The sequence below is a fragment of the Aspergillus sydowii genome (assembly GCF_001890705.1).
Source record: "Aspergillus sydowii CBS 593.65 unplaced genomic scaffold ASPSYscaffold_4, whole genome shotgun sequence".
Classification (NCBI taxonomy): Eukaryota; Fungi; Ascomycota; class Eurotiomycetes; order Eurotiales; family Aspergillaceae; genus Aspergillus; species Aspergillus sydowii.
This window is the reverse complement of record NW_024467862.1, coordinates 76097-103725: the sequence shown is the minus strand read 5'-3', so window position 1 is coordinate 103725 and position 27629 is coordinate 76097. Positions and strand designations below refer to the sequence as shown.

The following is a 27629-nucleotide window of genomic DNA, read 5'->3' as shown; positions in this document are numbered from 1 at the left end:
TTTTGCAAGCCATACAAAGTCATACCCTAGTACTTTAGAAGTGCGCTCCGCGGTAGTAGTTTGTGTTGGGGTTGGCGTTCGGCCCAGCGGAATCTTGCGTCAGGGGTGCTTCCACCATCTCATGCTGGTCTGAATGGCGGGAGGCCATGCCCTTCTCGCCTTGTGGGACGTGGTTTCGTGTACGGACAGACGGTAACAGATCGATCACAAATGAGAGGACGTAGAACGTGAATACCAAGGCGATCACTGTCAGATTAATAATTAGCGCGTGAAGGACTCTGACTGGGGTGGAGTGATAGGTACGTACCCCATTCGAGAACAGCAGCTACATTCCTGCGGTGCGGTTCATGCCATCCGCAGATACCAAAGCCAATGGCCAGAGCGATTTCAACGACAACGAAGAAGGCCTTGATGATGAAACTAGCCAGGAGAACCCGATGCTGGGATCGGTACAAGATACCGATGCGGAGGTACTCGATACAAATGAGAATAGCGCTGACAAGGTACGCGACACTGCGAATTTCATTAGCCAAGTCCAAAACCTAAGCTCTATGCTGCATAGGCAGGCTGTGAGTCGGCGCAACGAGCAGAAGGAAGACTCACAGGAACATTGCCAAAAACCCGCCGTGGAGGTGGGGATGGCGGTAAGTGTCGAAAATCGACAGCAAAATCAAACCCGCAGCACCCGCAATCGAGAATAATATAGATCCAATGGCGCAGGATTTGTCGAATATCCCTTTATTAGGAACCAACTGCCCGGCGTGTCGCAGCCATCGTTCGGCGAGGAAGGAGAGATCGAGGAACACAACCGTGATTACGCTGCCAGTGATGAAGAGCGGCTTAAGGCCCTGTGCGCCAACATCGGATATATATCTGAGCGGTCAATTAGGTAAATTGTTTGGTGGATGTCGGCTGCGAGCTCACTCACGCGATTGTTTGACCTGGTTCCATGCTAGGATAGTCGGGAGAACCCTGGGCACGCCATACTCCTAGCATTACCCCGAGCATGACTTGATAATACAAGTTAGTACTCTGTACCGTCTAATTCACATTTCTCACCCCATTCACTAACCTATCCACATGCACGCGGAAATAACGGGGAATATCCAGAAAGAAATAATCCACATTTTGTTTTGATTCTGTCCGGCACTACGCCGTTTCCGCTCCAGCAATTGGGGCTGCGCCGGGTCGTAAAAGAAGGTATGTAGTGGAGGATGTGAGGGTCAAAAGGGAGGGGGGGTGTGTGTGGAAGCAAGACAAAGATTTGAAGATATAAAAGGGCTGGACGTCGACCCTATTACGTATGCTGGCCCGGTACTACAATAAGAATAACTTGGTTGCGTGGAGCCGCTAAAATATAGAAGCAATAAGGAGCGCCGGATGGCGGCGGATGTGGCTGGTTCACGAGTCCACGACGCGTTACGGAGGCAGCGATCGGAAGAAGTTACTCGATGACTCGAAGAGTTGTTCCTCGTCAAATGGTCACCTGCCTTGAGTCCATAGCAGGCCCGGGTAGTAAATTGATGGCTGAGTCTTGCTGGTGGTGATCTGCAGCCAGGGATGACTTCACANGGCAGTACTGGCAGTCTCTCAAATGCTGCCTGGCCCATGCGACGTCATTGCTGTGGCTTGCGGGTTAATCTTGCACAAGTTCACAATAATAATACACCCGGTCTCCTGGCCAACTCCACACTGACCCAGCATTTCGAAAATTGGAATGCGTTACTCTGGAGCCTGGAGTACGTACTCCGTAAGACTACCCTAGACCCTAAAAAGTCTTTTTATAGTTGTATGGACCAAAAATATAATAACATTAATATGTTCAGATTATTAAGGTAAGAATGACGTGAGCCTCACTCTATGTTAAATAAACTCCGTACGCTTTTGCCGCTGTGCAAGGTCGATCACGAGACACATCCGAGGCCAACCCATAATCAAAGAAACTAAATGAGATAGAAAAGGGCACAGAGCCGGGAAATCAAGGTCGGTTGGTGCGTTGGCGACTGCCCCTGTCAGGCCCACGGGTAGGAGAGCTGGGTACTTTGCGTTCTATGACTTCCACCATTGGTATTTCATCGCCACTGCTGACTGGGCTGCGCTTTTGGGGACTGCTTTTACCGCTTTCGTTGTCTTTGCTGCCAAAAGGCTCCGGTGAAACAAGCGAGGTATGCGCTGAAGCGTTCGTGTGTGGCCTCTGCCTTTGACGCGTCTCAGTCCCGCGTTGAGGGTCGGTAGGACTGTGCAAGGAGTGGCCATGTTCCCGCATGTAAGGTGCCTGGTACGAAGATATCCGTTGATAATCTTCCGGGCGGGAGCGAGGGATTGTAGGAGCTGTATGGAACGGCGGCGCATGATTCATGGTGTTGGGGAAAGGAGGTTGGAGTGGGGACCGGAGCGTCGTCGACGACTGCGGACTAGCAGACGCACTCGTCGTCCTAGCCCAAGTACCATGAATACTGGTGTCTAGGGGAAATGGCGGAACGGGAGCGGCACCAGTTTTGTTTTCTGGTCTTTTCATACGATGATTGTCGGCTGCTGAATCTGCGCTCGCCTGCAGTCGCCTGCGCTCCAGTGCTTCGAGTTCCCGCTTGGAAAAGGTAACGTTCTTCTGGCCTTCGGAATGGGCACGTCGAATTCGCTCAAGCGCTGTCTCCACCAGCCAGTCTTCATTGTCCTTCATTGCCAGCTGAACCGCATATGCGACAGTACTGTTCGTGTCCTCGTACATGTCGTAGTCGGCACCGTTGAACGGTAACAGCATTTTGTCGGGTCCATCGTATCCCATCATAGACCTCTGCAATCCATCTCCCTCGTCCCGTGGGTCAAGCACTTGTCTTGTGTGCAGCCGACTATTCCTTAAACCAGATTGATCCTCCGTTTCACTATTTACCTCCTCAAATCGCATAGCACCATCCACCCACTGGCCCACACGCCTCCCCGGTTGTCTCCCCAGATGTGCCCCTGGCGGTCTTCCCCATCGGGGCATGCCGTAAGGAGCTCGCGGCCGACCACCTAGACCGCCTCCTCGGAAAAAGCATTCTCAATAGGCTTATCCATGAATGCGGCATGACCGAACACTGTCACACCGGTGGCTCCAATGAGCCAGAGAACTGTAGAAAAGGGAGAAGCCCAGAAACCCAGGGGCACCGCAACAAGCAGCAATCCTGTGTAGAGTTGAGAGGTGTTGAATCGGGCAAACCCGAGGTCAAGATCGCGACCTTCGAGCTTTCCAATACCCCAAAGACCACCACTAACCAGAAAAATGACAAATAGCAGTATCGGGTTGGTAAGCAGGCTGTAGATACTGAGCATCACGAAGATGGCGGCATAGTTGCTTGAAAAGTAGGACAGGTTGTAGTTAACCCGGCTCTGGGCTTCGCCAAAATTCGCGGGCTTCGAAACGCGCTTGACGTCGAGGAATTCAGAAATCGGACGAAGGTTGGCAAACCGTGATCCCAAGGACTGGGAGCGCAGGCTGTTGAAGCGGTCACCGAAGCGTGAGGTGATCGCGTCGATGGGAAGCTGAATTGGACTCATTGTGACTCGAAGGGGGTATCGTAGTTTATTTATAATAAATGAGAGGTACTTGGTGTCTGTATAAAGAAACGAAGGAAGTTGGCGGGCAAGGGAAAGGATTGGGAGTTGACTCGAGGAAAAGGGGGTGCCGAAACTTGTGAAGCTGAAAATAATTGTTGTCAAGCTGGCAGGAACGAAAGAGCGTTAGCCTATTTTTGGCCACCCCGTATCTTATCGGTATGGATCGTTACGTGGCGCTTGGCAGCCACCACAGCCTCTCAGCAGGAAGAGGACGATTCGCTTGCTTTATCTGGGATCGTTGGTTATAAAAAAGATCGGGTGTCAATAATGGATAGTCAATTAGGTAGACACTGTGCCGCTTGCGACATCCAGGCTTACGGTACATCGATGTAACGGCCGGAAGAGAGCGTCTTGCTGAGCGCGGAATGCTGCCCCGTCAAATCAATGCCAAGGGTTGAAGAATGTGTTGGACCCTCTCATTGTGACCCTCGCTGTCAGAGACTGAGACGAGGTTTAGGTGATAACCGACTCGTCCTCGTCAGCCGGCGTGCCTAACGGCCGTCTTTATGGTCGGGATGTCGATGTTCTGCCGGTCCTGGGAAATAGTTCAGGCTCCGAGTCGGAGAGTGACCTGCTTTATAAAGCCAACACGACACCCAATCCAACTACGGAGGACTACGGTGTATAATTAAGCCCATCGTCATTGAACTGTCATACTTGCCTTCTTAATTTGTCCACGTTATCTCCTGGAGTGTGGATCGTATCGATCAGGTATTCCTTCAGAGGGGACTGTCAAAAGCCCTGTTCAAGGACTCTGTACATTGGGGTTGGCCGCGCTGTCAGACAGAGCGAGTCGGTTTTTATGACAAACCATGCTGAATTCGGAAAAGTCCCACCTGCCCAGTCCTGTTCTTTGCATATCCATTTGCCCTCCAAATGGATGTGCGCGTTGTCCCGGGCTGTCTCGATGCCGTCACTGCGATGCAATGCATGATGCTTGCAGGGCCAAGGGGAAGCACCGTACAAACGTGAGTTGCCTGACTCTCAGTTATACACATCTGCTGGCCAGGATGAGGGTCTACGGGACACATTACAGCCTATTTATCTTCTATCTTTACCTTCTGCTCTCAGACTTACCATTGTGATTGATCAATTATTTTGGGGTATTGAATGCCTTGAGCAGTTCGTTCCGTTCGTCTATGGGTTTGTAGACAAGAGTAGGATACTGGATAACTTACAGTGACCATATTGCTCCAAAATAAAGCAGATTTTCAGATCCACTTGCATCCTGTCGCATTCAAATCCATGTTGATACTGCAAATGAATTAGGAGGATTAATAGAACAGACACATTTGTTGGTGTTGTTTCAACCTGCGGTTCTTCTTGTGCAAAGTCTTTCTGTAAAACAGCCTGAATTCCCCCTCATTAAGACCAGTAGCCATACCAACCAAGGCCAATGCAATGTGCTATTGACGCAGTCTGCGAAGGACCTTAGTGGGTATCTATCTCATTGTTCTGGACCGCAGCCGTATTTGTATTTCATTCCACTAAAATCCGCTCCACGGGGCTGTTCAATGTATCTGACCGCCTTCCTGACCGGACCGTAAGTTTTGCTAGCTGGCCAGAATTTACAAGTGAATTCTTGCCAGGAGATCACAGTCACAACAAACTGCATTGTGCTAGGGTAAAATCATGGAATGATTTTTAGACCCAATAGTGTCATTCTGCCGTACTGGGATATCTCTTGCATATTCTTTGACGTTTTCTCTGGGCTTAGGAGCATTGATCGCTCCTTTCAACTTTCCCCACAATGAAGACAGCAGCTCTACGTTTGGTTCTACTGGCTGTTCTCTCTGTTCTTGCCGCAGCCTGGTCAAAGGAGGGTTAGTACTTCACCAATTGACTTTTGTACATTGAGGTTAACCTGCTGTTTTTCTCTAGACTACGAGATCTTCCGTCTTCATGATGAAGTTACTGCTGCAGAAGGGGCGGGTGTGACATTCTACGGTACATATTCTCCAAACCCTGGCCGCGCGTATTTGCGGGAATCAAATTGCGATTCTAACTCGAACGCGCAGACTTCGTAGGTGCTCAGCCCAACGCCAATCAGAATGATCTGAATAAAGCCTACCGTAAAACGTCGAGACTCCTCCACCCGGACAAAGTCAAGCGCTCTTTCATCGCCAACGCCTCCAAAGACCAAGACAGATCCAAAACTACTCAGAAGGGCGTACACGTCAACCGTGGGCCTACGAAGCGAGAAATCGCGGCTGCTGAAAAGGAAGCCCACGAACGAGCCCAGCGTCTCAACGTTGTTGCCAACATTCTTCGCGGCCCGGGCCGTGAGCGTTATGACTACTTCCTGAAGAATGGCTTCCCCAAATGGAGGGGCACTGGATACTACTACTCCCGTTTCCGCCCAGGGCTTGGCTCCGTTCTCGTCGGGCTGCTTCTGGCTTTCGGCGGGGGCGCCCATTACGGGGCACTTATTCTCAGCTGGAAGCGTCAACGTGATTTTGTCGACCGCTATATCCGTCAGGCTAGGAGAGCCGCCTGGGGCGATGAACTTGGAGTTCGCGGCATCAACAGCACTCCCACCCCGGCTTCTGCCCCAGCCGCAGACTCTGGAGAGATGAGCGCCCAGACGATGAATCGTCGACAGAAGCGAATGATGGATCGAGAGAACCGTAAAGAAAAGAAGAACGGTGGTTCGAAGACAGGGTCGCGCAGTACCGGAACGTCGTCTCCAACTGGCGAAACTGTCGAGCCGACCGGAGAGAGGAAGCGAGTCGTTGCTGAGAACGGCAAAGTCCTGATCGTTGATTCTGTCGGCAATGTGTTTTTGGAGGAGGAATCAGAGGATGGTGAGCGTCAGGAATTTTTGTTGGACGTTGAAGAGATTCAACGCCCGACTGTGCGTGATACGATGATCTTTAAATTACCTGGTTGGGTTTATCGGAAGACTGTGGGCCAGGTTCTTGGAACGTCCAACATGGTAGATGATGGAACTTTCTCGGAAGGTGAGGAAATGGATGTTATGGAGCAGCCAGAACAGTCGGAGCAATCTGGTTCGGCTGCTGCTTCAGGCAAAGCATCTCGAAGAAGGAAAGGGAAGCGCTCGCAACGGTCCTAGGCAGCTGAGCAGCTAGACAGTGGCTTCAATGCGATGCTAGTCTGTGTGCAGATTATTCTTAGTATGTAGAAAGTTACTTAAGCCAGTGATAGAGTTTTGAGAATATATAGCAACGGTTGTTTATAAATGTAATTTGGGTAGAAAACGCAAATCAGACCCGGGGATTCGAGTTCATTGAACCGCAGTTAAGTCTCCGCGTTTGTTCCTAAATAGTGGTGGTTCTTGAGACCGTAGAACAGCACGAGTAGAAAAGCACCGAGAAGACTGAAAGGGAGTAGAACAACCGGCGAAAAAAANGAAAAAGAATCATCCATGAGTCATGATCATGACTTTCGTTAAATGAGCGAGCGGCTCGTCTTCCTCAGACCTCTTCCACCTCCCAAAGCGTAGAAAACAAAGGCATGCACGGAGGCACACCTACATCAGCATCTTTGCAATCTTCATAAGTCCATTAATATTGTCGGCCATGCCACCACCGTCACCACCAGACCTCGCAGAAGACTCCCCACCAAAGATATGCTTCGGTAAATGAATACCAATCATAGCGAACAGCTTGACAAGCACACCGCTTGTGATCAGTGGGACAACAACCAACAGCAGAACCTTCATCGGGTGGCGCCGTGCATAATTGGAGATGTCACGGAACAAGCGTCTGATGTAGCGGATTACACGCTGGATGAACCCGGAGCGCGGACGAGCCCTTCGCGAAGACGAGGAAGAGAAGGAAGAGAACACAGACGGGCTTGCGCGCCCTGAACGACTGGTACCACCGAAGTCGAAGATTGATGGAGCAGAATGGCGACTGTGGTGAGTGGAATAGGTGGACCGGCGAGAGGGAGAGCGGTCTGAACGCTTCCGCACATAAGCACCGCCAGATGTCGAGGACCGACCGTCGAACCAGCCCATACTGACTTCACTCGAGTTGATTGAGACAGCAAATATATTGGGGAAACCCTGTTTCTATCGGAGGTTCGACAACAACTCTTTGACGCTCGGAATGGACGTCAGTTGAAATGATTCTGGTTGTTTTTGCTCGACTTTGTGCTCTTCAAATTAGTGGCCCCTCAAAAGGCCGGTGGACGGTCTCGATCAATCGGTATATTTGCTTCAATCTTATTATTATTGTGCTGACTTGCTCAAATCATAGAGCGGATGCGGAGTCGCTTTCTGCACAACACCAGTCTTAGGCTGTGTGCTGCATTGACTGTCTCCACCGCTTCTTCTAGACGGGATCAATCAGAACATCCATAATCAAGATACGGCCGGGCAAGTAAACGTACCGAGAGCGTACAACGGGTACTTTGTATAGACAACCTAGGAGGTGCAATTATCCACCCGCCGTGGAGAATCTGTTGGAGGAGGGATGCAGAAGGTGAAAAGAAAGTCTGACAGGTCTCGAGGAGAGTTGAACGTCCATCATTTGGCGAGACCGAGCGGCGAATGAGCCCCAGCTGCAACAAAGTCGGTGGCTGGTAGCTTTAGTTCTGTTCATCCTCGCTGGTGATTGGTGGTGACCCTCAGGGGCCAGGTTTGGAGCTGCCGAGTAAAAAGCCTGAGGCAGAAATTTGCCTCCTGCGGACGGACTCGCAGATTGCCATATGATTCCGAAGAGCCAGGGGGCTTGCGAAAGACGAGTATTATTTTATTCATTTGTCTGCATCTCAGGCACATCTTTGTATGTGACAATTGAGTATATTATTACAGCAAAGTCACTAGCGTTAAACAGAGAGTCGCTCTCATTGTTCTCCAGAGGCAGAACTTTGGTTGGTGGCCCGTTCATACACTCCGTACTAAACCACAGACGTCATCCCGACCCAAGGCATCTCTGGCTCTTCCAGGATCTTTGTTCATTCAACTCTTTCACACTTCTTCGATAGATATCGCACTCCGTATATTACGTTGGTATTACCAGAAACTGAATATATATTGCTCTGAACTAAAATCACCGTATTCCGGTTGTTTAAAAATTAGAGGAAATGCCAAGTAAGTCGCTCAGAAACCAACACATATGGAACAGCTGTGGCTAACATCTAATGAACAGGACTTCCCGATTACTGTAAGCTAAATGGCCTATAGTTTAAAGCAACTGCTTACTCTTTGAATAGACAAAGCGTTGGGCGTCTCTCCGGGCGCCAGCCAACGAGAGATTCGCACCGCTTACAAGAGGTAGGCATGCAATATATTGCCTGCCAGCCGTTATCCTAATGTTAAGCAGAGAATCCTTAAAATCCCATCCAGACCGAGTGCCTGAAGGTTCTCCCGAAAAGGCAGCGCGGACACGCAAATTCCAGGAAATCAATGACGCGTACTATACTCTCTCCGACGATTCACGCCGGCGCGAATACGATGCGAGGAGAAACCTTGAGCAGGAGGTAGATGAAGAAGAGGAGATTCCAAGTAGTGAGAGTGGCTTTTGGTCGTCGTTTGGGTTTGGATCTGCGGACCGTGAAGAGCGATCAAATGAGCAGTTCGGATCGGTGTTCGAGGAGATGCTCCGTGAGGAAGGAATGGATGGCAGCGGGGCGGAAAGGTCAAGTTCACATTTTTGGTCTATTGTTGGAGGAGCAAGCGGGGGTGCACTTGGGTTTATCGTGGGCAACGCGCCAGGTGCTATCGCGGGTGCTGTTGCTGGAAACCGTCTCGGGGCCGTGCGCGACGCTCGGGGCAAAAGTGTCTATGAGGTTTTCTTGGAGCTACCAGCAAACGACCGCGCGCGACTGCTAAGTCAACTGGCAGCCAAGGTATTCCAGCATACTATGGGTCAATGAGGATAACTCATGCTGGTGCCACCTTGTTCCAATCCTGTCTCGATATCGTTGATTTCCATTTTTCCATAGTTCATTTCTATTCGCAGGCTTCATGATGTCGTGTGAAAATATGATACCTATTCCGATTTTGTATTGATTTCTCATCTTGGATCAATATAGCCCACCGAGGGGCCTACTGTAGGTTGGGCCATGATACTGTTATCGATAAGGACCCACGCTGGTCTGGCTCGAGTCTGGACGGACTTAGTACATAGGTGTTGACCGCCCTTCTGCCCCAAAATTAGGCCGATTGTTTTTGTCTAGAACCCCACTGTCCCTCGCTCACCGCATGCGGCCAGGACACAGTATTCTTTCCTGCATTTGTATGCCCCTCTTCCAGGTACCTGAGTTAACTCGAGTTCTTATTCTTTAGCAAATCAATTCGCTGTCTATCCTGCAAGACAATCCTCTTTAAGATTCTTTTGTCGGTTTCTTTACCGTACCTACAAGCATCATGTCTACTGTTGAAGGTGCCGGTGTCTACCCAGCTTTGGAAAATCGCCCATTGAAGGACACAATCTGCCTTTTCGATGTTGATAACACTTTAACGCCTGCAAGAAGGGTAAGCCTGCGCAATTCAACATGCATTCTTATATTGATTGGCGGGCTGAGTGCTAACACGCTGTCTCGATTTACAGCATGCCACAGATGAGATGCTCCAAGTTCTCTCGCAATTGCGACAAAAGTGCGCCATTGGTTCTGTTAGTCTCTACGGTTCTCCCAAAATATAAGGCCGTCGGTCTCATTTAAGGTTTAGGTTGGCGGATCCGACTTCAATAAGCAGCAAGAACAACTTGGTTCCTCGAGCGTGAGCGTTACCACCCTCTTCGACTACTGCTTCGCCGAGAATGGCTTGACAGCCTACCGCTTGGGAAAACCTCTTGCTAGCAATAGCTTTATTCAGTGGATCGGAGAAGAGAAGTACCAGAAGCTGGTCAACTTCATTCTCAAGTACATCGCGAATTTGGACATTCCAAAAAAGCGGGGTACTTTCCTTGAATTCCGCAACGGAATGATCAACGTTAGCCCCATCGGTAGAAACGCTTCTACTGACGAGAGGAATGAGTTCCAAGAGTATGCTCACTATGATGTTGGTGCTTTTGTTCCGTTTCTGACGTCAATTTTAGGTACGATAGAGTGCACAACATCAGACAGCCATTTGTGGAAGCTCTCAGGAAAGAGTTTCCCGATTACGGTCTTAGGTAAATTGCTATGATGAACCACTCATGTGAGTATGGAATTGCTGATGCGCTCCTCACAATAGCTACTCCATTGGAGGTCAAATATCCTTCGATGTTTTCCCCACCGGCTGGGACAAGACCTACTGTCTAAGACACGTCGAAGCTGAAAAGGATATCTCGGGCATCCAATATAAGTCAATTCACTTCTTCGGTGACAAGACCTTCCCTGGAGGTAATGACTACGAAATCTACGACGACCCCAGAACAATTGGACATTCCGTTAAGGACCCAGAGGATTGCTTGAAGCAGCTCAGGGAATTGTTCCAACTATAGAGGAAATATGCTGCATACGCACTGCCTGAATGCTTTCTAATAAACACTTAGCCTCGATACATTAATAGCAGACTATAATATTCCAAAGGACTTAAAAACCTTCCACTTAGGTTATAGACGCTGAACTATAACCTATCCAGGGGTGTTGGACATTACAGAATCTCTTATTTCCATTCTCATACAATGCGAGCGCGGGGGGAGAAGAAAAAAGAAAGAAAGAAATAGTATGATGATGTACATCCCAAATACAGAAAGATATATAGTCCATAGATATACTTTCCCTCGGAATTGCAAGCGCCACGCTTAGTCATCCGCAACACAGGCTTGAAAGAATCCGGGGAATTCCAGACTCATCGACTCATCAACCTACGAACTCCGACTTCTTCATACTCGGCATAGAGCTATTTGTGCCGCCTCTTGAGTTTTCAATGTATTGTCGGCTCTAATCCATTCTCAACATGCCACCCCAGAAGTCCGTTGCGGAGGTCCCACGTTCGATCCTCCCCCGCCTAACGTGGAATGGCTCTTCCACCCGAACGAGCCTCACGGCTTCTCACTCCACTCCTCTCCCTGTAGGAAGGAAGCAAAAGCAGCGTACGCAAAGCTGGACGGCTTTGACATGGCAACCCCACTCTCCGCTTGCAAACCATTCGGCAGCCCCATACTCTACGATTTCTCGAGACAGCGGTACGTCGACATTGATCGCAAAGCGCTTTACTCGCTTTACCTTTTACAATACCAGCAGTCGCAGCCCACAACCTACCGGAAATCCAATCCGGCATAATGGCGTGTATGTTGCGACGTTTAACCCAGCCCGCCGGGCATTCCATGCTTCTGTACCGCTGGAGCGAGACCATCATTTTGATACTCTCAAATTCGTCCAACGGCTCAAGGATGAGGGATTCAGCGAAGAGCAGGCTGTCGCAATGATGCGGGTCCTCAATGATGTTATCCAGGAGTCGATTCAGAACCTGACGAGGACAATGGTTCTGAGGGAAGGTCAGTCACCTTTCCTGTCTGCTTTAGTATTTTTCCTGCTACTACCAAGTTACTCATTCCAAACGTCATGAAATAAAGCTGACCGGCGTCGAAAAACACACAGACACAGAAAGATCAGCCTATACACAAAAAGTCGATTTCGCAAAGCTCCGCTCTGAATTATTGAACGCAGATTCCACGGAGGCCCAACTCACCCGCTCGTCGCACGAAAAGATAGGTGCCGACCTTGCGAAACTCAATTCACGGCTTCGAGATGAGATAGGGCGTACCCAGGCGTCTGTTCGGCTCGATCTTAACCTTGAAAAGGGCCGTATTCGTGAAGAAGCGAACAGCCAAGAGATGCGCATAAAGGAGACTGAAACAAGAATAGAGCAGGAAGTTGCAGGCCTGAGGGAGCGTGTGGAAGCTGTGAAATTCTCTACATTACAGTGGCTCATGTATGGCACTTTCTCTTCTATACTGCGTCTAGATTTGCTAACAAGGTCTTGTAGGGGTGTTTGCACTGGTACTGCTGCTCTGATTCTTGGTGCTTGGCGTCTTCTGATGTAATCTGCTATTTGCAGTTGGATCAGGGGGCTTCGGCTTGCTGAAGAGATCGCAAGCTTGCCGTTTCTGTGTATTATATCTCCATCTATTTCGTCATATATACCGGATTTCTGTAGCGCCCTCCACTCCTTTAGTTTGTCCTTAAGTGAGGGCGATCGTCGAAGCAAGTGTTGTGTTTGGTGTGTTTCTTTTATTTTACTTTTTGGAGGTTTGTCACGGAGGCGATAGAAGCTAGGTATGACGGAAAAAACAAAAACAAAAACAAAAAGCAAACAAACAGATAATAACCCCATAAAACTACAACTTCGATCCAATTTTGGTCAAGTGGAGGCTGAAAGCCCGATGCGGGGTTTATCTTGATCGGAGATCACCCGCCATACCCGGCCTGTGGTACATTGCTTGAAGCTACCACATGTAAACAACCCGCTGATGACAACATTCTAGGTCCTGAAGACCGGGGTCACTGTGGCCAAACCAACTAAATATTTCGCAACCCAAATACACTAACTCTTTTTTTTTCCCCTATAAGGCCTCTACAAAACCGAAAAGAAAGCCCATGCCGACGTAGCGCGCAACACTCCAAAAACCACTTACCTAGTCTAATATCAAGGGGCAAGGATGGCTTCAATTTCAAGTACGACCCCTAGCGTGTCCCGTTATCGATTGGCCCAAGCTGTCACTTTCAACGAAATTACCCACGATTTCCAACTGGCGAAAAAGGCCACCAGTCCAGAATGGAATCTACTAGTAGTTGTGCCAGTAGCTGCCGGTTTTGCTGCATGGCTCTCCCTGCGATCGTACAAGAGGAGGTCCCGCCCGCGGCTGCTTTCTGACAGTAACTGTCTCTGTGATACAGCCAATTTCGAAAATGAGAAGGGTGGTGCGAACTTGCTTCCAGGGAAAGGAAACGGTCTGAAGGCACCTAGCCATTCACAATCTGCCAAAAAATCAAAACCTTTGAGAACAATTACCATTCTGATGACAGCTATACTGCTTGCTGTGTGGTCTGTCGTATTGTTGTGCTCTCCTCTAGTCTCGCCGTCTTCTGCTCTTCTCGAAGTTTTTCAGGTGTATCATCCGGTTTCTGTTAAGGCCCACAACGAGCCGCTCTGCAATGAAAATATTCTGCTGATGAGCCATGTATTTGGTTTCAGCTACGGCCATCCGTTTGTCGGTGAGGCTGTTTGACTATAACGGGTCTATAGAGACGCTAATCCAGATATTCTAGGGTTTTATGAGCCGCCGAGTTGCAGCTTTGATACGGTTCGAATTAATCTTACTGTCACGTCTAGAGGGAGGCAATTTGACCGGCTAGGGCATATGTATCTCGGAGACGTTGAAGTATTCCGAACATCGACCGCGGAGCCTACGACAAATGGTATAGTTTGGTCATATTTTAAAGATATGTCGCAGTATAATGTGCTGTGGAAAGAACGCCAAAAGATCATATTCGAGTTAGGAAACTTGGTCAACGACATTTACACCGGCTCTTTCAGCGTAGCAGTCACGGCATACTTCTCGTACGAAGAAAATGTCAAGACCGCAGATGTTGTTCTTCCAATTTCAGCGCAGAACTCGGCGCGCAATTCATCCAGTGCCTTCAATGTCCCTTCGCAAGAGGCGAAGATATCTTATAAGTTTAAACCCCAAATCTCTCGTGCTATTGTCTCCGTGTCGGCATGTGGACAGTCTACGGAAGAATTTTGGTGGTCTAATGTATTTTCTTCCGACACAGGGACATTTGACAATGACCTTGGTGAGCTCTACGGATATTCCCCGTTCCGAGAAATCCAGCTTTCCATCGATGGGACTCTTGCGGGTGTCGTTTGGCCTTTCCCAATTATATTTACTGGCGGCGTTTCTCCCGGATTTTGGCGACCGATAGTTGGAGCCGATGCATTTGACTTAAGGGCGCCCGAAATCGATATCACGCCTTTCTTGCCTCTCCTTACAGATGGCTCTTACCATTCCTTTGAATTCAAGGTCATGGGACTGGAAGTTTCCGATAATGGAACTGCTACGCTGTCCAATATAATTGGCCCCTACTGGGTTGTTTCGGGAAACATTTTTCTTTATCTATCTGAGAGTTCTGATGCGCAGTCACCTATTCATGCCACTTTTGGCCAAGAGCCCGAAATCATAGCACCAGCGCCTACCTTTACCATTACAAGGGAACTCGGACAAAATAGCACCGGTGGAAATGTGTCTTTGGAATACTCAGTAGTGGCGGAAAGGGCCATCATGATAAAATCTTCTGGCTTTTTGTGGAAGCAAAGCCTTTCATTCTCCAACACCGGATTGTTTAATCAACAGGGCCGAAGCCAGAAGACACTGCAGCATACATCGGGGTCTGCTTTGTCTGGATATTCTGAATATGACAATAACGTTAATGAGCTCAGTTTTGAATATCCACTGTTTGTGAACACGACCTATGGAGAAGTCAATGGCGGGCTTGCGATCGACGCCTGGATGAGGAGAGGACTCGAAATCAATTCAACCTGTGGAATGCCCGGCATTTCCACTTACACGCTGACTTCCGGGCCATTACATTTGCATACTATACAGTGGGGCCAATCATCCTATCGGTCAACCGCAGACAACAAGCACTCTACGTCATTCGGCGATACCAGTGATACATTTGAAAGTGACGCTGGAGGGGGGGTTTATCAGCGGTCGGTACATGCCATCAACGGCAGTGTTGTCTCAGACAAGGAAACCCGCATAGAGGATTGAGATATTTGTAGTTAATGAACAGACTGTTTATTGTTCACGGGACAATAAACGCCATTTTCAACAATAACCATGCATATGAATTACTCGGCTACCTTGGGTTCGGTGTACATTGTTCAAAGTTGTTGTGGGCCAATGCCAATGTGGGCCAACCTAGCTAAACGGGTTTTAGCCTGTGGATTCTTGAGCTTTGCTTATCGGCACGTGATCTTATCGATAATATTAAAGGCTCCGCCCCCCGGTGCTTCGACCTTTCTCCCCCAGGACCGAATCGAGAGTCCATTGGAGAATTACAGGATGGCTGCGGTGCGGGCGCCGGCTTTGTATCAAGGTAATTCCTATACTACGCAACTAATCACTGAAACACATAACTGATATCATCTTCCGGCTTCCAGGTGCGGTTCCTGATACTTTGGCGCAAGCCTTTATGCGCCAAACGAAAGTTCAAAGCGATGGTCCTCTTAATAAACGTCGCAAACTTACCTCAAAGGCTCGTAGCTTACGGGAATCAAATGGCATGTCCACATCGAATATTCCAAAAGGTTATATTCCTCTTGTACGATGTTATTTGCAAATGGTATGGGCTTTATCGAGCGTTAAGCAAATGGGATATCGACTAATGGCTCTTTAGGAATTTGCTCATGAAGACCCCTCTTCCAGCGGGTGGAGTGACCCTGCTGCCCCCGAGGACGGCTTGCCTGTCATTATTAAAATCACTAGACCGGGCCCCTTCGAAACAGAAGCTTATAAGGACTATGTGGTAATAGAGCTGGAGACGATTCAAGAGCGTGAGACTGTCTTCATCGACTCGTTCAATGATCCTGATATTGTTAATCTCGGCAAACATTTGGAGGTCGCGAGCGGACTTATATGTGCGGACCGCTACCACACAGCTAGACTGCCAACCGTGTGCTACCAGTCTACTCTCCAATACCTTACAAACCGCACGTCATTTCGCCTCGAAACAGTTATCTTGTGGAAAGATTCTCTGGACATTACCGACTACCAGAAATTGCCCGAGTCTGCCTTGAGGGCATTTTCTAGTTACGTGCTACGGGAAGAAGGGGAATACGGCCCATATTCCAGACGCGGGGTTGCAGCGGGGAGTGGCTGGACCCCGGGAGATTTCTACAGTAATGTTCATGTACCTCCTGACACTCCTTCTCTCTCTGCACCTGTCAAATGTGACATGGTAGAGTGCGAGCTTTTCCCGTTCCAACGGCGTGCAGTGCGATGGCTTTTAAACAGAGAAGGCAAGGCGCTTAGTTCCGAAGGGAAGGTGGTACCATTCAACAATGTATCGAGAACTGACCTGCCGGAATCTTTCCAGCAGTTTACCGATGCCGATGGGGAGACCTGCTTTGCCAGCCATCTATATATGATTGTCACAAGAGACCTTTCTAGATGGTACAATGTGAACTATCACCTGAAGGGTGGAATACTGGCTGAGGAAATGGGGCTAGGGAAAACCGTTGAGATGATCACTTTGATGTGCTTGAATCGCAGGGTACTGCGTCCCGAAGAAACGTTTGCTGGAGTTGGGACTGACAGTCTGAGGCCATCTGGGGCTACGTTGATCATAACTCCGCCCGTGATTCTGGAGCAGTGGAAGCAAGAGATTGAACTACATGCCCCGAGACTACAGGTTTTCCATTATACAGGAATTCAGCGGCATCAAGCATTGTCAGACCAGGAACTCCTTGAGCTCATGGCTGATAATGATGTTGTACTTACAACATACAATGTACTTGCGCGCGAAATACACTATGCTGGAACCGCTCCTAAACGAAACCTCCGGCATGAGAAAAGATTCGAACCTAGAAAATCGCCACTGGTGAAAATCTCGTGGTGGCGGGTATGCTTAGATGAAGCCCAGATGATCGAGAGTGGTGTCAGTAATGCTGCGAAGGTTGCCAGACTCATTCCTCGTCAGATTGCATGGGCCGTGACCGGCACACCCCTTCGAAAGGATATAACCGACCTACTTGGTCTTTTACTTTTTCTTCAATACGAGCCATTTTGCGGTCCCATTTGGAAAAGGCTATGTGTGGTTTTCAAACCTGTTCTGGCACGAATCGTGAACACCATTACTTTGAGACACAGCAAAGATTTCATTCGAAAGGAATTGCATTTACCACCTCAAAAGCGAGTTGTTATTACAGTTCCCTTTACTGCGGTGGAAGAGCAAAGCTATAGACAGCTGTACGAGGAAATGTGCGAGGACTGCGGGCTCGATATCTCGGGGTCTCCCAAGAGTGACTATTGGGACCCGAACGATCCCTCGGTTATAGAAAGAATGCGAAGTTGGCTTGTCCGGCTTCGGCAATCGTGTCTCTATACGGCGGGGAACCGTCGCAGGGGATTTGCTACTGTCAACGGACCTTTGCGATCTGTGAATGAGGTTTTGGAGGTGATGATTGATCAAAACGACGCGCTTGTACACGCAGAGGAGCGCGCTCTTCTACTTTCACAACTTCGGCGTGGTCAACTACTCGAAAATGCTAAACGCAAGCGTGAGGCTCTTGATCTTTGGAAGACATCTTTGGACCACGCTAGCCAAATCGTCCAACAGTGCCGGGAAAGGCTACAATTAGAAAGAAAGAAGCAGCCAACCCCTCTCATAAACGGCGCTTGGGATGAGTCATTGAGTGACGATGAAGGCGAAGAGGTTGAGAAAAACACCAGACTTCATGGATTCCGTCAAAGATTACGTGCCGCGCTAGAAGTTGAACACATTTCCATCTTCTTCACCGGAAACGCATATTATCAGATAAAATCTGATCCCGAGCTTACGAAGTCAGATTCCGAGGAGTTTCAGGAGCTGACAAAACTGGAAGAAGAAGCTTACGCTAAAGCTAAATTAATTCGACAAGAAATGCTAACTGAGATCTCCCGGAAAGCCAAGCGCTACGTAAAGAGGGTTAAAGAGAAATCCGCGAAGGGAGATTTCGTGGCAATATTGAAGATGAAACCTCAGTTCTACAGTAAAGGCCTTGAATCTCGTCGGGTGTTTGAACGACTCGAGGAATTCTGCGATATAATGAATGAGCATGCTGTCCAATACAATGCGTGGCGCCAAAAGATGGTCGAACTACTTTCACAAGCACTCATTGACCAAGAAGACGAATCTGAACTCGAGGGCGACGAGTATGAGAAGTCCACAAAGAATCAAGATGAGATGTATGTCTACATGGAAGCGCTTCGTGCATTATTTGCCGATCGCCACGATGCTTTGACTGGGCAAAAGAACGTTCTCATCGCTCATGAAGTAAAGGGAGCGATAGTCCGAGCACAAAAGGGAGAGGGTCCTTCTCCGAAATTATATATTGAGGTTATGGGGAAACGAAGTGAATTGAAGCCTGGTCCAGATCTTGGCTCCCTTCGGGGAATCATCACTGAGCTTCGCAGCCTTGGAAGCTCACTTGAATGGCAAGCCAATGGGGGAAGCTCAAGAGCTCGCGCTGAACTTGAAATTCTCACGTCGGTCCTCAAGAACGTTGTCCACATGTCCTCCGAACAAACAAAGATTGCTTCCAACTTGGAAAAGGAAGTAGAAATGTTTCGAGACACTATGAATCATCGACTTGAGTACTATCGCCAGCTACAGCAAATTTCGGACACCGTAGCGCCATATGATGAAGAAAGTGCTGGAAAGCCCCTTGATCACGAACTTTTCAACACGAAACTCGAGCAAGAAGAGGGAATCGATGAGAAAATATCGTCTCTGAAAGCGAAGGGCCGCTATCTCATCCACTTGCGAGACGAGTCGGGCCCAGACGAGGGCTCAAAAATCTGCATTATATGCCAAGGTCCATTTGAGATTGGTTGGTCCCACTGCCACTACGTCCCTACTCATGCTTCATAGAAATTCATTAACTAAATATCAATAGGTGTTTTAACAGTCTGCGGTCACAAGTATTGCAAAGATTGTTTACGCCTGTGGTGGCGCCAGCACCGCACTTGTCCAGTTTGCAAGAAGCGTTTAAAAGCCAACGACTTTTACCAGATCACTTATAAACCCCAAGAGTTTTTGGTTCAGGAGGAAAAGTCGACACCGAATGTCGAGCTCGAGGGACACTCAAATAATTCTATCTACACAAATATCGGCTCTGGGACTCTGCACGAAATCAAGAATATTGACCTAAAAGACTCCTTCGGTACCAAAATCGACACGCTTGCTCGCCATATTCTGTGGTTACGGGAACACGATCCTGGCGCTCAGTCCATTGTATTTTCCCAATACAAGAGCTTTTTGGACTATCTTGGAAATGCATTTAGGCGTTTCAAGATCGGATATAGTAGTGTCGATGAATCTGACGGGATAGAAAAATTCAAAAAAGACCCTGCGGTAAGTTATTGCCCCTTATTTTTCTTAGACTGTTAACAAGGCTAAGATAATAATGTAGATTGAATGCTTTCTTTTGCATGCAAAGGCGCATTCATCGGGGCTTAACTTGATCAATGCAACCCACGTCTTCCTCTGCGAGCCTCTTATAAACACAGCTATTGAACTCCAAGCTATTGCGCGGGTGCATCGTATCGGCCAACATCGACCAACCACTGTCTGGATGTACCTTGTCTCTGATACCGTGGAAGAATCAATTTACGACATCTCGGTGTCTCGTCGCTTAGATCATATTATTCAGAAAGAACGGGAACAAAATGCTAGTTCAGCTGCGTCTGTGGATAATGGGGCCAACGGGGCTGTTATTGAAAACATTACCGAGGCAGCTATCGACTCCGCGAACTCTCTGGAGATGCAAGATGCGCCGCTGGCCAAGTTGATGGAAGGTGGTGCGTTCGGAGGCGAGTTAGTCAAGAAGGACGATCTCTGGCAGTGCCTCTTCGGAAACCCAAGGCAGGAAAGAGCTACAAACGGCCCTATGAGCGCCGGCAGTGACGTCGCGAGGTTTTTGAGAGCTGAAGCAGCAGAGCAGAGGAGAATGTCTTCTAAAGGACATGAATGAAAATGCCTAGACAGAGTATTATCTAAATGCAGGACCATTTGATTTGCTATATTGTCACATATCAGACACAAGCATGACTACTAGCGTCTGTTACTTATACACTTCATTACTAGCTATTATAGAATAATTTGACGCAATACTAGCAGTTAATTCAAGGTCCGGCGCAAGAACACTTTATTGCCTCAAATATAAGGCACGCAAGCAGTGGTACCTGGATCCTGACTAATCCCCGCGTGGCCCCATTAGTTAACTAACTACGAGCTATTTGGCCATCACTGCGGTGGTTCACCAGGTCCACTACAGCTGACGTTGATCGTTTCTACCTGCACAGTGGCTTAGAGGGGACTCTTAATTCTCACCACTCTTGCTGTCTTTCAGGCTTTTCTGCTGCCACTTTTCTTGAGATGTTTCTTTCACTCAATGCTTAATAAAATTAGCTCTGCCTTCTCTGTTAACGACAACCGATATGGCCGAAACCAACAGTGCGGAGGCCAGAGAGCTGAGCTTAATTTCCAAGGTTGAGTTGAGAATCGCCCTTGCCGATACAGACGAGAAGTTGGAATCTCTTCTCGGCACATACTTGCCCCCCTTGTTACTGAAATTGGGCGCGGATAGCCACGCAGTTCGCAGCAAGGTTATTTCAGTTTGTCAGCATATCAACACCAGAGTCAAGGCCCCCGCTATCAAATTGCCCGTGTCCGCACTGTTGAAACAGTTCAAGGAACAAAAAACGCAATTGATCAGGCATTTTGACCTGATTTATCTTCAGCAAGGCATTGATCGCTTGGGCTCCGACGCTAGAGTTGAGATTCTGGTCCCGTTGCTTCAAGGCATCTCCGAAATCGGAACATCTGCGAACCAAGGTGCTGTTGTGTTTAACCTTGTGCTGCGCCTACTGCCATTACTGAAGCTTCCGCCAAAGGGTAGTGAAGACGATGTGAAACTGAAGACTCGGTTAGGCCTCTCAGACCACGACTCAAGTTTCCTCTCGCACTGGTTTTCAAAACTGTTACTTCTTACGCCTGCGGAAAAGAACACGCCTACATGTCCAGGTCTATCTCCAGCAGAGTACAAGTTTCTTAATAAAGATGTGCCTGTAACTGAAACGTGGGACCCTGCTCAGGAGGGCGGGTTAAACCTAACGGAAACTAAAGTCCGAGTGCTGAGGTTCATCTCCAGCGGTGCATTTAATGATTCGGAGCGGATGATGCCCGCAATAATTTCGTCCGCAGACAGTAACTCTAGACTGTCGGATCTCGCTGAGGAACTTCTGAAGAGGTTTACGCCGGACCTTGAAAACCCAGATGTTGTTCAGCAGCTTTATCAAATGTATTTTGGTGCTGGTACACCAGACGGGGCTCGCCCGGCGCGTCCTGCCCTGCAAACGAAGCTCCTTGTCTTTCTAGGAAAGTCTGTTAGAGCCACATCGAACACGGATAAAATTGTTCAATTAATCGAAGATGGTCTCTTATCGGATTCAGCGAGGTCTTCTCAAGGGTTACAAGCATCCAAGCTGCGAACTCAGATCTTCAACTTCACTACATGGGTTGTCCGCATGGGCTCGCCAGATGATCTCAGGCAACTGGCACCGAAAGTTATCGCTGGATTGATGGACTTTATCCGGTCTCAGGGATGGCCTAGCCCTGGAGCCAGTGGTCAACGACTCCCTGCCACTGATTTAAGTCTACGCGCGCTTGCCTATGAAAGCATTGGAATTATCATTCCTAAAGCCGACCTTCAATTTAGCGGTGGGCATGAAACAGTCTCTTATTTCGAATTGATTAAATGGCTTTTCACGTCACTAAGCTGTGATGACTCGGGCCCCCAGTTTTTCGTCAGCATCGAGCAAGCCCTAGGAAGCATATTGAATTCCTCAATAGATGTCGCGAGCGCGGAATCCCAGAAAGAATTAAGCCATTTTCTGCTGTCTCAAATGAGGACATACCCAGGAGATGACGACGAGGAAACCGGATGCAGAATCGTGCGCGGACCGCAGTACGCTGCGGTAAGGTTTACTAATCGATTTCTGCCATTTTCTAATGTTGTTGGACGCTGGATCGATCTCATGGCTGTTGCAGGTGGAGCCGACAAACGCCAGGAAATTTCGGAAGAGGGTAAAAAAGGTCTGCACCCATATTGGTATAGGCTCCTGAATCCAACGCAGGAAAATAAACCAATCGATGCTTCATCTAGGTCTTCAGGTGAAGTGACGTCTTGGTTCGATTTCCCAAGTTTTATTGAAGCCACGAACTTTCTACTTTTTACTGTGGTCCCTGGGAACCATGAGTTTGGTGTGTTCTCCGGACGATACAGAGGATCGTTTGCCCCTGCAATGACCTTTCTTCGCAACATCCTCTTCTGGAAATCTTTATTGGCGGCCGGTCTCGATATAGAGATAGAGCAAGGTTGGGAGTCTAAATTGGACTTGATGCTCACTTCAGATGAAAAGGCGCGGACAGCTCTGAGGCAACATATGAGATCGAATGATCAGGAGCTCGTGGGCATGTTTTTGCAGTCTACCCTGATGGGTCTTGTTGATTCATATCGAGAGGGTCGTCGACAATGTGGAGAACACTTTGTTAGTATCTGCTCACTAGCAGCTAACAACTCGGTCGAGTGGCTCCTTCCCCAGGCACTCTCATTGAAAGGAACCCTGTCAAGCAACGATCAGGATGCTCAGAACACGGCGGCTAGAGCAATTGGTATTCTAGCTTCTCATCCTGCTTTTCCACAAGAAGACCTGGCTGCTCTGGTGACAGAGTCGTCAGCTACATTGGGCCCGTGGGAATCCGCAGTTGGCGACAAAGTGCTTAAGGTCCGAGGAGCGATACTTGGGCTATGCTTTGTTTTCAGTAGGCTTTCCTTCCGGGGAGCAATAGAGAAGGTTCTCGAAATTCAAGTAGATCAATTTGTGAGGGTTCTACTTACCATCATTGAGACTTCGCGCGATTCTCTTCTCCGCCAAGCCGCAGAGACAGCTATCGGGCAACTGAGTCTTTCTGGTCTTCTCTCCCCAACTACTTTATCTGATGCTGAGTGGGAAACAATCAAAGACAAGCTGATGAAAGATGCAAAAGCTGAAAGCAACGTTGCCATCACAGCCATTGGCTTGCTTCTCCTCACTTTCCCCCGCGATGCACCACTGTTCGACCGACTGTTTGAGGCTCTTACCGGCCTACATGAACTTCGAAGCCCGGAAATTCACTTTACGGTGGGTGAAGCGCTGGGCAATGCTGTCGCCGGGTGGAATTCCAAGTCGCTCGTCCCCAATTTCGATGTCGATGCGAAGTTTCCTGAAAATAAAATCCCAATATCTGTCCTTGCAGATGCGAGTGACAAACTCATTGCTGATTGCAGGGCGCCAAAACCATCTTTAAGGAAAGCATCTGCAATATGGTTGCTATGCTTGGTCAAAAACTGTGGTCACATGAAAGAGATACAAAGCCGTCTCCGCAAATGCCAGATCACGTTCGCCAGCTTGTTGAGTGACCGCGACGAGATGGTCCAAGAAACCGGGGCGCAAGGACTTAGCTTGGTATATGAGATGGGTGACCAAGAACTCAAGGATGACTTGGTGCGTGATTTAGTGGACTCGTTCACGGCCAGTAGCGCAAACCTCGGCGGAGGTAAAGTCGATGAAAACACTGAGCTCTTCGAGCCAGGAGCCCTACCTACCGGTGGAGGCTCATCTGTCAATACATACAAGGATATCATGAACCTTGCTTCCGAAGCCGGTGATCCAACTCTCGTTTATCGCTTCATGTCGCTCGCTTCCAACAACGCACTCTGGACCAGTCGCGCGGCGTTTAGCAAGATTGGTATCAGCAGTATTTTCTCTGACTCCAGTATCAACGGATACCTTGCAAAGAATCCGAAGATCTACCCTAAACTCTTCCGATACCGGTTTGATCCGAATCCGAATGTGCAACGTTCTATGAACACGATATGGCTTGCGTTGGTCAAGGATGCAAATGCGGTCATCGGCGCTCATTTCGATGAAATCATTTCAGATCTCTTGAAGAGCATGCTGGCTGGTCGAGAATGGCGAATGCGGCAGGCAAGTTGTACGGCAATTTCAGATTTAATACAGGGTCGGCAGCCGGAGGTATATGCCAAATATGTGGATGAAATATTTACCAAGGCGTTTAAGCTGGTTGATGATATCAAAGAGAGCGTTCGAGCTGCGGCTCTAAAGCTTTGCCAGACGATTACGGGATCCGTTATCCGCACTTTGGAGGCGAGCGACCCCGACACGAAACGCGTGAAGACTATGCTCGAAAGTACCATCCCATTCCTATTAAGTGATAAGGGCATGGAATCTAGTGTTCAAGAGGTTCAAGGGTTTGCCCTTGGAGCTCTAATACAGATGATAAAGAAAGGGCCTGGTAGTTCATTACGGCCGTTTGTTCCTAGCATCATGGAACAGTTTCTGAACTGCCTTAGCTCACTAGAACCACAGGCGGTCAACTACGTCCATCTCAATGCCGATAAGTACGGTCTAACAGGGCAGGAAATAGACAAGATGAGACTGTCTAGTATTCGCACTTCGCCGATGATGGAAGTGATTGAGCGCTATCTAATCGATATGCTGGACGATGCGAGCATGAAGGAATTCGCGGCAAAACTGGAAAGCGTTATTCGCTCGGCTGTTGGTCTTCCATCCAAGGTCGGGTGCAGCCGTGTATTAGTCCTGTTAAGCATGCGCACGGTGCTATTCCGACCTTATGCAGATCGGTTCATCCAGCTTCTCGGAAAATATGTCGTCGACAGGAACGACACCGTCAGTGCGTCATACTGTTCATCCATTGGCTATCTCATGCGGCTGGCCTCAGACGACCGAATCCTGAAGACTATCGAATACGCCAAAACTCTATACCTGACAGCTGAAGATGCCAACCAACGAGTGATTTCAGCCGAGATCCTACATTCATCCTCAAAGTTGTCTAATGATCGTTTCATGACATTTGCCTCGACCGCCTTGCCGTTCATTTTCGTTGCGAAACACGATCTCGATGAGCATGTCCGTGAAGTATTTGAGAAAACGTGGCAGGATAACGTCGGTGGTAATCGGGCAGTGTCACTGTACATCAAGGAAATCACCGATCTAGTCAGGGATAATTTGGAGTCAGCTCGGTGGGCAATAAAGCATACCGCAGCGCTAGCAATCGCAGACGCTATCATGTCACTGGACTCGGAGATCGGCCTGGATACGAGCGAGTACATATGGCCTGTTCTGGAAAAGGCATTGGCCGGGAAGACCTGGGCTGGGAAAGAAAATGTGCTCAAAGCATTTGTGCAGTTTACAAGCCAGGCGAAGAGTCTATGGCAAAAACAACCCCCGTTAGGGGAACTGATGAAGGTAAGTCAACTTTTGTCCTTTTCTGAGCCTAAAAAAAGGAAACCGGTTTTTTTTACTTCTACAACTGTTTTGAGCTTTCGGCTTATTTGCATTCAGAATATTACGATTCGAGAGGCCAAACGAAATAACCCTGCATATCGACCACATGGCTTGACTGCTCTGGGTGGAGTAGCCCAAGCACGCAAGGACCTCAATCTTACAGCCGATGCAATCAGCATCGTTTCCAGTGTGCTGGATGACCTTGACGATGCAGGGGATCCCATGGACATCGACTCGGGCAGCGGAACCGGGACAAAGCAAACTTTGGAGAACACGCTGGCGGCGTGTGTAAAGTGTCTTTTGCAGTGCCTCAGCCCCGCAGTGCAAGCAGCGCAAACCCCCTCAGAAGGTGAGAAGACCCTTTCTTTGCGTCCAGCAACCGTCTCTGTCGGTGAGCTAATAAAAGAGATTATGCCGTAGGTCGCATGGCACTTGACGAATACGTAGCGGAATCGAGGTCGAAAATCCGTAGAGCTATGCAGCACGGGGGGAAGCAAGTGCAGATTGCTCTGTATGAAGAGTTACGTCTCCTCTTCACCCAGTTGGACACATGGGCCTCAGAGAAGAATGTTGACACCGATCATTTACGCGGAATACATGTGATTTTGGCGAAGTTAGCAGGGGAATTGCTCTCTTGTGATATTGATTTATCTGTTGAAGCAGTCCGAAAGGGACGTGCAGAAGCGACGACTTCATACGTCAAGTTCTGTCAACAAACGGGACGGGAGATAGACCCGGGGCTACGGAAGTCCGTCAGTGAATGGAGGAAAGAAGAAAGGTCTGGACCCGTCAGACAGATTCTTGATCAGGTGATCGGACAGTTGGCACCAGAGTAAAGGCGACAAGGTTTCGGGCGGTTCCCAGCGGTAACAAGTGCTTATGACCCTTGAACACCGACGGTGATGAACGCCGATCGAGGCGCGGATGTCTGAGACTCTGGGAAAGTTTTGGAGAGCGGAGTCCAACTTGTCTTTCAGTCAGTTTGAGGGGGCGGCTTGCAGCTAAGAAAAAAATAGTCTGCTGCCAGTAGTTCGTTCCCTTGAGCCGGAACAGCAGGAGGCCCTATCAGCGGTGTCAGTGTCACCCGACCCGGAAATGGAGAGAGCGCGAAGCGAAAAGGAGGGTTCATCAGCCGACTGCTGCGGTCCGTTCTGTTCCTGGAGATAGCGTCGTACTCTTCGAGGGTGGCTTCGTCCAAATGTGTTGATTAGTATTTTCTGACCAATATCCTTATTTACGATAGAGTGCGACAAGAGAATAATGCATTTTCCACCCTCTTCGGAGTCACGCCAGTCATGCAGGCGCTAGCGAATCATAAGTGTTGCTTGCCGAGGGCCAACAGTGGCTCAGCCTAATAATCTGGCTGGCTAGGGCTACTGTCCTGCATCTCGCATTCCTCTCTCGCCCTTGGGGGCTCCAGATCATGCATATTGCATGGCCAGTCCACAGGCGCAAGAGAATTCGCAAGACAGACCTGCAGGTAATCAGAAGCCAGAGCGACTCTCTGGGGCGCTAAATTAGTCTCATCGGTGGTCCTGTTTATAACTGGCACATGGCAGGCCAAGTGCAAATGGCGAGGGGGTTAATGGAGTTGAAGGTCAGGACTGGACCCAGTACCCATTCGCTGAGACACAGTCCAAGCCCCCAAGGCCCGACGGCCAGCGTCTAGCTTGCTGGACTTTCGTACTATTGCTTGCCAGGAATAGAAAAGCGTCCGACCTATCTAGGGCCACTGGACTCCTGGAGTATTGCAACTCTGCAAGACAAGACAAAGAATCAGCGACTTCGGCTCCGAGAAAACGCAGAAGCAAGAATGAGACAGGAAGCACTCATTCCCCATCCCCCGGAGCCCGATAAATGAGACAAGGCAGAGTAGCCCGACGCCTCTAAAGGTTGTCAGGGATCGAGACTTCTATTTCTGTCGCCACCGCCAGGCTGAGTCTCGAGCTTTTGCAGCCCGATGGGTAGAAAAGAAAAAGAAAAAGAAAAGAGCAATGC

The 27629-nt window shown here is 48.8% G+C and overlaps 7 protein-coding genes across 7 annotated transcripts; 4 read left to right on the top strand and 3 right to left on the bottom strand.

The window, feature by feature from the left end:
* Window positions 1-34: 34 nt before the first annotated feature.
* On the bottom strand, window positions 35-1127 carry ASPSYDRAFT_149158 (Frag1/DRAM/Sfk1 family protein; the record flags this gene model as incomplete). Its single annotated transcript, XM_040841874.1, has 5 exons — window positions 35-246; window positions 308-513; window positions 604-873; window positions 929-1010; window positions 1073-1127. The coding sequence occupies 5 exons, from the start codon at window positions 1125-1127 to the stop codon at window positions 35-37; spliced, it is 825 nt and encodes a 274-aa protein (XP_040703126.1).
* Window positions 1128-1978: 851 nt separating this feature from the next.
* Window positions 1979-3537, bottom strand: ASPSYDRAFT_148456 (putative COPII vesicles protein Yip3; the record flags this gene model as incomplete). Its single annotated transcript, XM_040841816.1, has 2 exons — window positions 1979-2829; window positions 3087-3537. 2 exons carry the CDS (start codon window positions 3535-3537, stop codon window positions 1979-1981), a joined length of 1302 nt encoding a protein of 433 aa, XP_040703125.1.
* A 1810-nt stretch (window positions 3538-5347) lies between these two features.
* ASPSYDRAFT_149748 (putative endoplasmic reticulum DnaJ domain protein Erj5) lies at window positions 5348-6670 on the top strand (the record flags this gene model as incomplete). Its single annotated transcript, XM_040841940.1, has 3 exons — window positions 5348-5420; window positions 5479-5544; window positions 5616-6670. 3 exons carry the CDS (start codon window positions 5348-5350, stop codon window positions 6668-6670), a joined length of 1194 nt encoding a protein of 397 aa, XP_040703124.1.
* Window positions 6671-7087: 417 nt separating this feature from the next.
* ASPSYDRAFT_30191 (uncharacterized protein) lies at window positions 7088-7576 on the bottom strand (the record flags this gene model as incomplete). Its single annotated transcript, XM_040844750.1, has 1 exon — window positions 7088-7576. The coding sequence occupies one exon, from the start codon at window positions 7574-7576 to the stop codon at window positions 7088-7090; it is 489 nt and encodes a 162-aa protein (XP_040703123.1).
* Window positions 7577-8777: 1201 nt separating this feature from the next.
* ASPSYDRAFT_150066 (uncharacterized protein) lies at window positions 8778-10991 on the top strand (the record flags this gene model as incomplete). The annotated part of the gene is made up of 8 exons (XM_040841973.1): window positions 8778-8836; window positions 8886-9430; window positions 9686-9692; window positions 9928-10039; window positions 10116-10178; window positions 10235-10551; window positions 10605-10679; window positions 10742-10991. Coding segments are annotated over 8 exons (1428 nt in total), but the record flags the coding sequence as incomplete, so codon positions are not given.
* Window positions 10992-11351: 360 nt separating this feature from the next.
* On the top strand, window positions 11352-20381 carry ASPSYDRAFT_77763 (uncharacterized protein). Its single transcript, XM_040850907.1, has 9 exons — window positions 11352-11990; window positions 12094-12427; window positions 12482-12535; window positions 13499-13710; window positions 13756-15231; window positions 15662-15843; window positions 15898-19090; window positions 19157-19614; window positions 19673-20381. The coding sequence occupies exons 1-9, from the start codon at window positions 11450-11452 to the stop codon at window positions 20231-20233; spliced, it is 7011 nt and encodes a 2336-aa protein (XP_040703121.1). The 5' UTR covers window positions 11352-11449; the 3' UTR covers window positions 20234-20381.
* A 318-nt stretch (window positions 20382-20699) lies between these two features.
* Window positions 20700-26467, top strand: ASPSYDRAFT_149123 (ECM29 family proteasome component; the record flags this gene model as incomplete). Its single annotated transcript, XM_040841868.1, has 3 exons — window positions 20700-25592; window positions 25689-25980; window positions 26040-26467. The coding sequence occupies 3 exons, from the start codon at window positions 20700-20702 to the stop codon at window positions 26465-26467; spliced, it is 5613 nt and encodes a 1870-aa protein (XP_040703120.1).
* Window positions 26468-27629: the final 1162 nt, after the last annotated feature.